Source organism: Lathamus discolor, chromosome 19 (genome assembly GCF_037157495.1).
Source record: "Lathamus discolor isolate bLatDis1 chromosome 19, bLatDis1.hap1, whole genome shotgun sequence".
NCBI classification, from domain to species: Eukaryota; Metazoa; Chordata; class Aves; order Psittaciformes; family Psittacidae; genus Lathamus; species Lathamus discolor.
The window spans coordinates 1504158-1517904 of record NC_088902.1 but is presented as its reverse complement, the minus strand read 5'-3'; the positions used below and the strand labels follow the sequence as shown (position 1 = coordinate 1517904).

Below are 13747 nucleotides of genomic sequence, written 5' to 3'. Positions count from 1 at the left end.
AATCAAGGTGATGCCCTCCGTGACAGACAGATTTTATCCTAATTTGGGAAAAAAATGCATAAAGAAAATGTGAAAGGAGAGAAGGAGACTGGGATATGAGGGAGCCTCCAGGTAATGAAGTTAATTGGATATGCTGATTTGAATTGAATGTGCATGTAAGGGTTGTCATTAGCTTCCTCACGGACATACCTATGATTTAAAGGAAACATACTTAATGGGATTACTGTTTCACTTAAATTTCAAGGGGGTGACTTCTCATGCAGAGAGCAGTGAGCTAAATCCCATTCGTCGTCTTCCTGCCTGCGGAAGGTGTGTGCAGGGAAAGCCAGATCTTCAACCTGGGTTCCTCTTCCTGCAGATGAACACAGGGTGAGGAATCCTATTCAGAGGTTCAGGCAGATCCCCTGAGTCTGCATTAGGAGATTCAGATCCCAGGGACCGGGTGTCGATCCTCAGCAAACTACATGGCTTCCTTGCGGTCTGTTCATGACCTGCAAACGGCTCTGCTGCACCTCCCCAGCTGATGTTGAGGGGGTCTAAGGGGTACTTTACTCCCAAAAGAATTCCATAGAGGGTCTGAAGGGCTCTGGGAAACCTCTTTGTAAAGATTTGTCATTTCTGTTCTGGATTCTTCTAGAGATTGCTGTGCCTTTTCCTCCCTGGGTGTCAGAGGCAGAGAATGTAGACCCATCAGCAGCATTGGTAACCCTGTAAAATGATACTGCAAGAAAGAATGTTCGAGAGGATGACAGCAAGAGTGGCACCCTCATCGTGTGCATCTCACCCTTTTTAGGCTGCTGTGAATGTAGAATAGCCTGGTTTTAATCGAACCGGATTAGAAAAAGTAACTCCTTCTTGCAAACAGTATTTGGAGGAGGCACACACACAAAATCTGGACTCGTATGGATTTATCTTGTCCTGTCTTTAGCATTGCTGAGTATCTTGCATGTGGAAACTTCCTCTATTAGCAGGTCTAGGTAGGAAAGACCCCACAGAGCCATGGACAGCCGGAGGTAGGGGAAGGCTATTTACACTGTACTGTGCTCCAGCCTCATTCAGAACCCTGCTGCCAGTAGCAGTTTTCCTACTAGATTTCCAGTGCTGAAGCAAGAAATCCATGCTGCAGCTTTATGGGAAGCTTCAATGGGAAATGGCCAAGAGCTGCAGGTGGCAATGGCAAAAAGGTGGCAAATCTGCAGAGATGCACCTTGGCAGTGAAGGCTGCTCTGTGTTGTCTTTGATTTCTGTTTCAGGCAGTAGATGCAGTAACGCTCCAGTGCACATTCCCAAAGCTGATAGAGTTCTGTTTTACACAAAGGCCAGGTTGGACGAAGCCTTGGGTGGGATGGTTTAGTGTGAGGTGTCCCTGCCCATGGCAGGGGGGTTGGAACTGGGTGATCTTGAGGTCCTTTCCAACCCTGACTATTCTATGATTCTATTCACCCTGAGGGGCTGGAAATCCTAGCATGAAAGGAGCAGTCCTACGGCTCTAGGCTTGACTGGGCTTTTCGCTTTGCCACCGTCAGGTACAAAGACAAACATGCTCAGCCAGCACATTGCACCTCCTGACCTAGAGCATCATGTCAGGGTCCCATCCGTTGCCTCCATGGGAGGCAGCCCTCAGCAAGGTGCTTAGGGATCCATCTCCCATCATGTACCTGCGTACACTGGGAGGAGCTGCAGCTCTTGAGGAGTTAATGGGTGGCCTTGCATCTAGGATCTGGGATGGGGAATCAGTCCCTTCATGCATGGGCTTATTCAGCTGTTCTTCTGGCAGCAGTCATTTCATCATGAATCAGACTCATTGAAACACTCAGAATGAAAACAGGTAATTTAATCATGGGAAGTTCCTACAAAGAGATTCAGTGCCTTCTAATGGGAGCCTGCTGGGGGAATCCAGACGTATCTTACCTCTGGCATAGGCTGGGCAAAATGCCTAACAAACTTTAGTACAATAGGTGTGTTGGAGCTTCCTTTCATGTTGGATCCTTGAATGGCTTATACATGGGTGCTGCATTGCAATGTAGACGTGACACAATGTGGTATTTTGCTAATCTCTTAACATAATGCAGAGCTGGTGACTGCAGTCTGTACTGTGGGGGAATTAGACACATAAATCTGCATGGTGCCTTTGCAGGGAAGCTGCAGCTCCCTGCCTTGAGCAGCGTTCTGCTCCATCACGTGGAGCAGGGATGTTGGATGTTTCACTGCTCAGGGATGCTGTTTGGATCTCAGATGCTGTCATTAACACTTTCTGAGCCATATTTGTAAACGTCTATCAAGAGTGATTGAGGAAAGTGCTGTGTTCTTCACTATGAAGGTGCTGAGGCGCTTGCACAGGGTGCCCAGAGAAGCTGTGGCTGCCCCATCCCTGGCAGTGCTCAAGGCCAGGTTGGACACAGGGGCTTGGAGCAAGCTGCTCTAATGGAAGGTGTCCTTGCTCATGGCGGAGGGTTGGAAGTAAATTAGCTTTAAGGTTCCTTCCAGCAGAAATCAGTCTGTGAGCCTTCCCAAATGACTTCTCCAGCTCCCAAGTGTGTGAGTCTGTGATCTGTCCTCCAGGTCTCGGCTGTCTCTCAGGTGGCTGAGCATGTCTCTGATCCTGGATACCTCTGGTTTCCATTGCACGCATGTGCTTCTCCCCATACCCACCTGCTCCCTGTTTCACTGTGCTCTCACTCATTCCCAACTGCCCTGCTTCCCTCTGTGTCTTTCTCCTAAACCCTTCCCATGCCCTTTGATCATGTTGTCAGAAAAGAAAAACCAGTAGTGTTAGTGGATGTAAAGAACCACAACCACCAGCAGCCCAGCACCATCCTGCACTTCTGGTCTCTTGCATTGCTGGTGCCTGGAGCCTGACCTCAGGGTTGAACCAGACCTGCAGGGTTGGGACTGTGCCCCTGTTCTGCTGCCGAGCCAGTAGATGTTTGGCACTGATAGGGCACCTGCAAGTTAGGCAGGGGAATTATTTCTCTCCCCAAACATCAACAAGAAGCTTCCTGCTGTGGAGATGATCCTTTTTCTTCTTCCGCATTCACAGGAATCATCCTTCTTCCCTGACATCATCATTTGTTGTCATGGAAACCAAACCCTCAGGAAGAGAGGCAGTGGAGCATCCTGGTGTCTGTAGGTGCATCTCGGGCACCATGCGCTGGGTACCCATGTGGGTACAACACATACCATGGTCCCCCCATGGGAAAGGAGAGCAGCAGGTTCTGCTCTCTTCTTGTCCTGCAGTCTCAGAAGCATGGAGCAATCTCATGTTGACAGGCTCAGTGAGAGACCCCAAGCTGCTCCCCCTGCCTATAGAGGAGGCAGGAGCGTGCAGGCAGCACCCAGCACCTTGTGCAGGGCTCCAGCTGTGCCCCAGGACACCCATACCAGGCACAGCTCCAGGCTGGAGGGAAGCATCATAGACGTAGTGCTGTCTCCAGCACAGACCCACAATTCCCAGTTGGAATTGGCCTGCACAAGGCTTGTCCAGTGGTATCTCTCTTTATTAGCCCTGTCTGACCTCATTACTAGAAAGAAGCTCAATTTAACGAGCTGCTGGTGCCCCAAGGGAACTCTGAAAAACAGTTGTTTCTCACAAAGGCTGCTGATCCTTCATGTGCGGCGTTTCCATTCCCGTTTGCCCATTAATCAGGTGCTTGTGTGGAAGCGACTGTGTGTCACTGACAGCCCAGTGCCCTGGCTATTAATTCCCCAGGGGATTTTGCAGGCTTGTCCCTATGTCCATTGCATGAGCTGGCATGGAGACGGCAGTGGTGCATGCATGAGCAGTGGATCCGGTGGCAGCGGTTTGCATCGCAATGTGATGTGATGCAAGGCACTGATCTCATCCTGGTGTCAGCCTACCTCTAGTTCTCAGTGTTTCATGAAAGCATTGAAAATATACTAATTTGAACAGTGCAACTAAAGCAGGATTTGACCTTGTGCCTTTTTCTTTGGGATTTTCCTTTCTGAAAGTTCAGGGCTTGTGAGCCAGGCTTGGGCTGCCTGCTCAATCCTGCCAGAGGCAGCCTGCATCTGCCTGTGGGTGTTAAATCAGATTCACACCTGATGTTCTTGTATGTCACTCAGAACTCAGAGGGCAAGGAGAAAAAGAAATCCAGAATGTACATGTTTGTGTACGCAATATGTCTTTACATGGCAGGAGGCATCAGGGCTCTTTCCAAGAGGAGAATTTATTTGGAGGAGGGTGCAGGGGAGCCTCTCTTCTCTATGAGTGTGAAGATATCCTTGTATTTCCAGCTGGGATGGCACATTTCTCAGATAAATCTTAAGATACTGAACAGCCTGCTTCTTACCTCCTGGGCACATGAAGCAGGAAAATAGATGTCCCTCTCTGCTGCGCCGTTCTGCCTCTTCTGAAGGCTCAGGCTTGTCCAAGCTGGTTCTTGGTGCCTCTTCCTCTGTACCACAGCCAAATAGCGAGTAATCGAGCAGCAAAAGGGGACAAGGCAACACAGCTCAGCATGAGGCTGCAGCAGATGGCATAGAATCCTAGAATGGTTTGGGTTAAGGGACCTTAAAGCTCTTCCAGTTCCAGCCCCCTGCCATGGACAGGGACACCTTCCACTAGAGCAGGTTGCCCAGCCTCGGCTCACCCGTCTGCTCTCACCTCCGTGCCTGACGGCTGCCTCTGTTTGCAGCTCTGTAGACACCGTGTTGCAATCAAATGGTTATGCAGATATGCAAATCCTGGTGGGAAAGACAATGTAAATGGTTTGTTTATCCTCCTCCCTTCCCCTTTGCACAGCCCCCAAGGCCATAAATCATTAACTTTAGGAAGAGATGGCGTATCCTCAACAGCAGCCGCTCCTGTCAGGGATGGGATTTGTCCCAGCTTGGGCAGGCTTTCCTGCAGGAGCAGGGAGTTGTCATTCGGTTGGGTGGATGGCTACTGGGAGCCCAGGCTGGGCTGGTTTCACCCTGCTGAATCCTGCAAATATGAAAGTAATGGGACGGCAGCAGCATCTCTCAAGTTTAAGGCAGAGATGGTGTTGTAGGAGGCTTCTGTGGCAACAAGAGGTGATGGAGATTGAGGTGATGGAGGTAGAGCCTCATTCTTTGTGAATTTACCAACTCTAGTGGAGAAGGAGCCTTTGCTTTACCTGAGCCCGTACGTTGCTTGCCAGCTCTTTGCTGTGTGTCCAGGTTGCGTGCTGAGATTTTGTATTAGATGCCTTTTCCTACCTCATCCTCCTCCCTTCCAAAGTAACATCAGAGTTTGGCTGCTATGAAATCACCTGTAATCTCTTTGTGCTTCTTCCAGATCCGAGCAGATGGTCCTCCCCATGGTGGAATTCAGTATGAGATGGTGACAGTTTTCAAGGACGGGAGCCCTGTCCTTCGAGACATGGCCTTCTCCATCGATCAGAAGTATCTGTACGTCATGTCAGAGCGACAGGTAAGGTGTCTGCTTCCATACCTCCGTGTTTGAGGGTTCCTTCTGTAAGGAGTGTGTTGTTGGAGCACAGGGAGCTGAGGTTGTGTGTTGAGCCCTGTGGTGCTGGGATCAGTATATGTGGATGTAACACCAACAGAAGCTCGGTTTTATTTGCCTCTGACCAGAGATTGCCATCAGCTTGCAGAGGAGGGAGTTGTACCCATGTATTCTTGTCTGCAGGTGATGGAAACAGAGCTGAGCTGCTGTGGTTTGAGGCTCTGAACCATCCCTGTCTAGATAACGAGATCCTGAGCCTCAGGCATTACGGATTCACTCCCTGCAGCGAGGCTGGCAGGCTGTGGGTTTGTATTGCTTTGTCAGAGCATCCTTTATGATGGCTCTATCTATTTCTTTATTTGCCAGTGTATTTTAAGTGGCTGTGTGTGATGCTTGTGCACAGAGCTGGGACCAAGCATGGTGTGGGCATGAGCTCTGCAAGCAATGCTAACACTGAGTAAGTGCTGCGCTATCCATTACCCTGTTGGTTCTGATGGTGCCCAACCTGGACCAAAAAAAGCGCAACCCAAATGAGTATGATGGGAATTAATGGCCAATGGTCCACAAGCACCTGCTGGGGAGCCAGCATGATGTAAATAACCGGGGACCTTCAGTTCTTCTCTGAGACAAGAAAACACATGATGTGCCCACCATTAAGCCAGACCTCTGGGTTCACTGAGCGTTGAGCATTTTACTGGCTATTACTCACGACTGTGTAATTCAGATTAATCGAGCTGGTGCCTTGTGGGTGGTGGAGTCAGGAGAAGGGTTGCATCTGAAGGTTGCTATTAAATTGTTCTGTGTTGAGTTAACCCTCTGGTCACTAACAGCTTTCCACATCTGCTGGTAAGCAACTATCTGTCCTCCCTCCCACCTGCTCCCAGAGGGATGCGATGGAGAGGTGTCAGTGGGAAGTGCATAAAGATCTGCTGATGGAGACAGAGAGTAAACAGCTATCGTAACAGCTCGTTTTGCATTAGGGAGCTTACAGCTCCTCCCAAAGCCAGCACAGCTGTTTTGATAACCTGCAGCAAAACAAAAAGGTTGGGAAATACTGAAGTTGGTTATGAAGGGGTTTAAAGCCAAGGAATAAATTCTTTAGAAGGGTGCAAAGTCTTCTACCTGCTGAAGGACTTAAACTGAATGAATCCCTCTGGCCAAAGAAGGCATTTGATGCTTTTCAGAGCAACTCAGTGATAGACACTTGCAAACAGCCACAAGTTAAGGATCCCATTCCAGTTTGGACTTGGATTAGATGGTAATAATGAGGATCTATGCAAACTTCTGAAGTGAAATTAGAATGTTAATGCTGTGGTCATCTTCTCCAGGAGCCATGTGCTCCTTCGTGCTCTCACCGGGGACGAAAGCATCCAGGGTGTATCTTGAACAGCTGAGGAACTGTTTTCATTCGGAGGAAAAATCCAGTGGGAATGCCTCCAACTCCTCTTTTATGAGGCACGAGCATCTTCATATTCATCAAAGTGCTAATTTGCTTAATTGTGAAACAAAAAGCAAAGGGAAGGGAATGGAATTAGCAAATAATAGAATATTCCTGGAACGTTAATTCAATTTCCAGCTATGGCTCTGGCAAAGCACTCGCCTTGGGGGAGATTCCAGGAGCATGGGGACAGCATCCCTCATTCCTTGCGGGAATTGCTATGGTATTTGCCTTTTGCCCTTGCAGAGGTGCGTGCTTTGGGTTCAGAAGTCCCGGCATGCCATTACGTATGGATTTCATCAGCTCCTGTGACCCCACTGCCCTAATCCTGGCAATGTGATAGTTCAGCAAAGTGAAGGGTAGAATATATTTTCCCTGCAGTGCTATATAAAGGAGCCTGATGATTGAAACGGGGTCAGAGCTGAGAGAAGGAGAAAGGTCCACCAGCTTCAGAGGGCTGGTGGGAAAGGATGGGAAGTGCCCTTCAGAAGTACTGGGAATCTGCAGTAAAAATGTGTTCTGAAGCCTTGAAATCTGGAGCAAAATGCAGTTCTGCCACAGTAAAATGACACAGAGAGCAGCTGTGCTAAACATTGAGGTGTTTCTATGGTGGGATTCAGCTAAGGAATGCGTGCTCCCAGTGCTGATGGGGAGCAGGTCTTTTGGTGTTAGGTACAGACCCATGATGAGATGCGATGCTCTGTGCTGTTTACGCTGAATAAACTGGGATGTGTGGATGCTTCCCACAAAGAGTAGAAGCAACGTTTTGGTCTGAAGCCCATCTCCCTTCTGTGCTAGCAGCAGCCAGGATCAGCTTTATGCTGAAATGCATTTAGGAAAGGAGTCACTTCATCCTAAAATCTGGAGTTGTGGTTGTAGGCGAGTCCTTCCCCCCCTCCCCCTGGCTCCCATCCCAGCCCTGTCTGTGCCTCGCTCCAGTTTATCCGCAGTCCTTTTGAGCTCTCCATGAGCCTTTCATGTTTCATTGCCAGCTTCTTCCAAAGCAGAATATCTGACATTTGATTTCACTCCCACAAAGCACAGAAGCAACAGTTGCACAGCCCAGTCCGGGGGAGAGGAGGATAAAGAAACTTTGCTTCCAGCCACTTATTCCGAGTTCTTTAACCACATGATTTAAGAGGCTTATTAGGAGCTTTACAGGCTCTTCCTGCTGCACCTGGTTTCAGATAGCTCTTAGAGCAAAAGAGGAACGATTCTCCCAGCAATAGGTCAAGGATAAATGACTTCAAAACTGACAAAAGGGAGACTGAGCTGAGCTCTTAGGCAGAAGCTCTTCCCTGTGAGGGTGCTGAGGCGCTGGCACAGGGTGCCCAGAGAAGCTGTGGCTGCCCCATCCCTGGCAGTGCTCAAGGCCAGGTTGCACACAGGGGCTTGGAGCAAGCTGCTCCAGTGGAAGGGGTCCCTGCCTGTGGCAGGGGCTGGAGCTGGAGGAGCTTTAAGGTCCCTCCCAACCCAAACCCAGTCGTGTGCTTCTATGATTTTATGATTCTGACCCTATTTGAAGCAGAAATTCATTCTTCAGCATTGCTCTACCAAGCCAGCGCTGCTTCTGCCCACGAGCTGAGCAAGGCTTGGATAGCACCTTGGATGCAGCTGAGATGGAGACGTGTTGCCTTAGCTGAGCTACATTGGGTGCAAAACCAGTGACAAATATCCTGCTGCCACCAACCCCCCCCCCTCCCAGACTAAAAATCATCCCATCCTAATGCTGTACATATCATGGAGCACACACCAAGCCCCCCATGCAGAAAACCTTCTCTAATGTCTTGCTTTCAGAGAGAAAGACTGCAAGGCGAAAAAGTGGCTTTATGATTCAGTCCTGAAGCATCAATTGTCTGTGTGTCAGGGAGGTGGCAGCGTTTTTAATGTACGAAAGCTCAGTGCATTTCAATTAAATCAGCCTTGTAAGATGAGAGCAGTTTTAACGCCGCCAAAGCTACAGCCTCTTTCCAGGCACGGTGTCTGCTCCCTGTGCAAGTTCAAGCTGTTGCAGCGCTGGTTTTGCGTGCAGCAGGTTTGACTTCGCTCCCACGTACACCTTCAGCCGTCGCGAGCTAACCCTGTGAGAGGTGGTGGGCATACTTCAGCGCAGAGATTTATATAATCTCCTCCTCATCATCTTGGCATCAGCAGAATTGGGGCCAAAGATTTTTGCAGCTCTTGATAGAAGAACAAATTTTGTTATTTTTAATGTGGGAGCAAGTGGAGGCTCCATCAAACACATGGCAGGGCAGGGATTGCCGTCTCCAGAAGATTTCACCACCTAATCAAGGGCTCTGTGAGTGAGATTTTAAACCAGCGTGATCAAAATACTTGTAGGAGGGCTTGTTAGAAGGAATCCTGTGCTAGCGATGAGAAACATGGCCCAAGAGAATCACAGAATCGCAGACTGGTTTGGGTTGGAAGGGACCTTAAAGCTCCTCCGGCTCCAACCCCTGCCACGGGCAGGGACCCCTTCCACTGGAGCAGCTTGCTCCAAGCCCCTGTGTCCAACCTGGCCTTGAGCACTGCCAGGGATGGGGCAGCCACAGCTTCTCTGGGCACCCTGTGCCAGCGCCTCAGCACCCTCACAGGGAAGAGCTTCTGCCTAAGAGCTCAGCTCAGTCTCCCCTCGGGCAGGTTCAAGCCATTCCCCTTGGCCTGTCCCTACAGGCCCTTGTCCAAAGCCCCTCTCCAAAGGTCTCTTCCCTTCCCAAATGCAGAGCTGTCAGCCCTGATGCAGGGGTGTCTTGCACCTGCAGATTGTGAGTACCGGAGGCAGTGATGGGGACAGGGTGCAGTATGTGCAGAGGAGGCACTCCCCTCCTCTCGCTGCCTCTTGCAGACACACTGTACTAAGACATGTTTTTCCATCTTGATTTTCCAACACCTCTTTCAGCTAATCACCCACCACTTGGTTGTGCTAATCACGTACAGTATTTGATGAAGGGCTGAGGTCATGCGCTGCGGGTCTGCTCCCTGATGGGTGAAGCAGCACCTTCCTAACGAGATACCTGGCCAGCATGTTGCAAATGCAACGTTCATCCTCCATAAGCAGCCTCCAAAATCCCTGTGCATTTCATTGCCTCCAAAATGTTGCTGCTCTCAGCTCGTCCATAGTTACTTCGTGGTTTATTCTGCCACAGGGAAATGATTTCAGTCTGGTTTTATACAGTATGTAGCAGCAGCATCCTGCTCTGTAACTGGGAACCTCACCATTCCCCTGCTAGGAATAATGACACATAATCACCCAGTGAAATGCACATAACATCAATTAGCACAGCAGAGCTTAGGAGGCCATAGACCTCTGTAGCTTGAGATGTACTGAGGATCCTTTGCACCTCGAGCAAGTACCACACGCTCCATGGTCAATCTGCCTGCATCTGTGTCACCGAGCCATGCGTGATGGTGATCCCCTCCATGCCCGTTGCAGGTACCATTGCTTTAGGGGGATGCAGGGAGGGTTTAGAGGGTGCAGGCTTTTTGTTAGTTTTAAGCAAGCACCCACTAGAGCACCTGAGGGATTTCTCGTGGCCAATGGGACATTTTTATACCTGGTTGATGTCGTTCATAGGCCTTTATGCAGAGTGGTGTGAGCAGAGCTGCGCCTGGTAGGAGGCAGCGAAGATGAATGCTGGTCCCTAAAGATTCCTCTCACACCGTGGTGAGAAGGGCAGCAGCAGGGTGGAGGTTATTTCGATTGAAGAGGTGGAAGTGGCTGTATAATATGCTTGGAGCCGCTTTACCCTTGCCTTGTCTTTTCACCAGTGAGGACCAGTGCTCTAGCATCATTACTGTGGGGCTTGGAGCAACCTGCTCTAGTGGCAGGGGGTTGGAACTGGATGAACTTTGAGGTTCCTTCCAACCCAAACCCTGCTATGATCTACCTGGCTACCAGCATGTTGCACGAAGGGCAGAGGCAGCTCACTCAGACCTGTTGCTTTTCCCCTCTGAGTGCAGTCCCCCCCTCACTCTCCCACATACATCATTGTGGCTTTAGGTAAAGAAGCTGTCTTTTCATCTGCTCTGTTAGCTGTGAAATATTTGCTTTGCAAATGCCCCGGTGTCAGGAGCTGCAGATCTGCAGGAGCCCCCGAGGATAATTTGTTGTGTGTCTCTACGTCCTGTAACCCTGAGATGTTTAAGTCCTGTGAAAACTGCTTTGCTTTGGACTGATTGAGAGGGATGCAGGCGGGAACTGCCCAGATGATTTAGAAGAGGCTGAAATTGGGGTGAGGGCTGAGAAAACCAAGGAAGTCCATCAGTTCTGGAGTAGCGAGGCTGTAAATACTGGTGGTGTCCTGAAAAGAACTGAGAAAACACAATAAAAAATGCAAGAGATGCGAAGAAAAGGGTCTGGAGTCATCAGGAGGGAAAAAATGAACTGATTAATTTATTACCTACGTTATCTGCTAGTTGAACAGCCAGTTAGCTGGATATAATGTTAGCAAAGGCTGAACCACTGCCACAGGGACAGTAGCTCAGCTAATCCTCCTTCCTATGACCCTCCACTGGGTCATCCTGTGCCAGCACCCGTGTGGGTCAGGAGAGCTCATCACCCCGTGCATGGCTTGACCCCCAGTGTTTGCAGCCTGGCTGGGACCTCCTGCTGCTCCAGCACGTTGAGGTGTCTAAACACACTTATCCCACTTGTTTTCCTCCACAATCACTGTCAGAGAGGCGTGAAATAGCCATAAGCTGGGGCAAAGAGGGAGCAGAGCAGTGGGATGAATGAGGGAGAGAAGGATGGGGAGAGAATGCTCCTGGAGCAGTGGGGTCCTTACTGCAGAAGGAGCTGCTGGCCTGGAGGAAGGGCTGTGGGTTTATGCTGTCTTCTTCCATCACCCCCTGCTCATGCTGCACTCTCCTAAAATTTATGACTTGATGCACATTTTGTCCACTTTTCTCCTACGGTCAATTAAGAATAATGGAGAAATTCAGCTAAAAACCTGTCTGCGATCATTAACGGTATCTCCCGAAAAGAAGGATATGTTAATAAACGTCAGTTGACCAAACACACCCCAGCGTGCAGAGCTGCGGCAGTGCTGGGGCGGTGTCCAGGCTGGTTCTAGCGTCTTCCTGCAGCCCTTGCTGTGATTTAGGCACAGACACAGAACTCAGAGGTGCGGAGTTAAGTGCAGGAGTCTTTGAGGTGATGAACGCTTGCAAAGTAATGTCCCGGAAGAAGTGGGAATGTTAAAACTCAACACTGGGGACAGTGACTCATTTTGCTAAATGAGTTATATTTTAGACATTGCTCATATGGGTTTTTTTCCTTCCAAGTGCTTGCCAGGGTTGCTTTCAGGCTTTGTTTTGCTTTGCTTTGCTTTTTCTTTGTATTAGGGTTTTTTTTTTCCCCCTGCCAGTTTCAGCTGCAGGATTCCCATGTGTTTGCATCAGCATTTGCTTCCCTTTCCAATTCCTCCGCTTCCACAGACCTAACGTTTAATTTTTCAGCAAGCCACCACAGTCCTGAAATATTCCCAGAATTTCCCTGGTGTGCACGGACACACACACACATCTCGGCACACCAGTGCACGGGGTGTTTGTATTCCCAAGAGAGGATATTACTTGGAGGAGAAATCTGGACTGTCCCACTCAGTGCTCAGCTTGGAACTAGGTGATCATTAAGGTCCTTTCCAACCCTAAGGACTCCATGCGTCTGTGAAATCCAAAAGCAGACCTCAGATTCCTCTTTGTCTCTACCGGAGCTTTTAAACTCACTTTCTTGCCCCCTTTCTCAGGCTGCTGCAATAGTTTGTCTTCTCAGCAAATGAGTTTGGCGGCTATTCAGCCGGTGAGGAGGGGAATTGTTCGCACCGGGCGCTGACGGAAAAGGAACATAACTCACAATATGGTGAGGGGAGCTCTGCAATTGCACAAATTATTCTATTTTATACTTTAATTAGTTTGAATTAGCAATGGGAATAGATGCATAAAATGATCCAGTGAAGGGTGAAATGGAAAAAGGGATGCGGTACGGAGTGCTGCTTTATTATGATGCGGTTTGCAGGAAGGAAGGTGCAGATGATGTGCAGGCACTTGCCCTGCTGAATCTTCTCTTGGTGAGCTCAGACCTGAGGGCTCTGCAGGGAAGGAAGGCAGGTCGTCTCATGCAGCGATGTCCTTGGACATAGGCCGAGGTCTGGAAGGCTCGGGACAACGTGGCACCTTTCCTGGTGGCTGTGAGTGGGACTGGGAGCAGTGGGGAACCCCTCCAGCAGCCTTCACTCTCTGCTTGGCTCCTGGCTCTTCCCCAAGCCTCAGCATCAGCGTCAGACTGAACTCTGTGGCTCAAAGGGGCAGAAGGATTTAAGAGAGTTCAGGTCCACCCTGAGTTTCAACCTCTGAGCATCCTTTGCCAAGTTCTATTTTCCCCTTCAACGTTCTGAAAACTTCTGCAAAATCAGAGGCTCTCAGTGTATTTTTTGGTTGTTGTTTCATTCGAGTTGAGGAAATACAACTGCAGAGATTCCTGTGATCATTTGGAAAGGAGCAGGGCTAAAAAATGCAGTCAAAGTCCCAGTCCAAACCTCTGAAAGCCCTCGGGACCCTTAGGCCAGAGCCACTGGCACAGCTTTAATGCAAACAACTATTGAGGTTTCAAACCAAATTCCCACTAATCTGTTTGAAAAGTTCAGAAATGTTCAGGGAAAAAGTTCCTGCAGATTCCAGATAGGTTGAAAATGATGGATGGGCCCCAGGATAATTGGCTGCAATGGTTCCAGTTAAGGCTGGCTGCAAAGCAGGAAAACAACTGTGGGCTTTGCTCTTGTTTTCTCTCCTCCTTCCCTGGCATACCATTTCCCCCGTTAAAACTTCATGTTCTAGAGCATGCCAGGCTGTGGATATGGAGGAAT

The 13747-nt window shown here is 49.3% G+C and overlaps 1 protein-coding gene across 12 annotated transcripts in view; it reads left to right on the top strand.

Annotated features, from left to right (window-relative positions):
• The window catches only part of PLXNA2 (plexin A2), a 257933-nt gene that overhangs the window by 131687 nt on the left and 112499 nt on the right, over positions 1-13747 (top strand). For 11 of the 12 annotated variants that reach the window (XM_065698048.1, XM_065698050.1, XM_065698047.1 and 8 more), the window contains one exon: positions 5279-5413. In XM_065698048.1, the coding sequence (XP_065554120.1) occupies positions 5279-5413 (135 nt within the window). Of the gene's footprint in view, positions 1-5278; positions 5414-5815; positions 5885-13747 lie in introns of those variants that run through there. The other variant, XM_065698060.1, reaches the window with a different exon arrangement.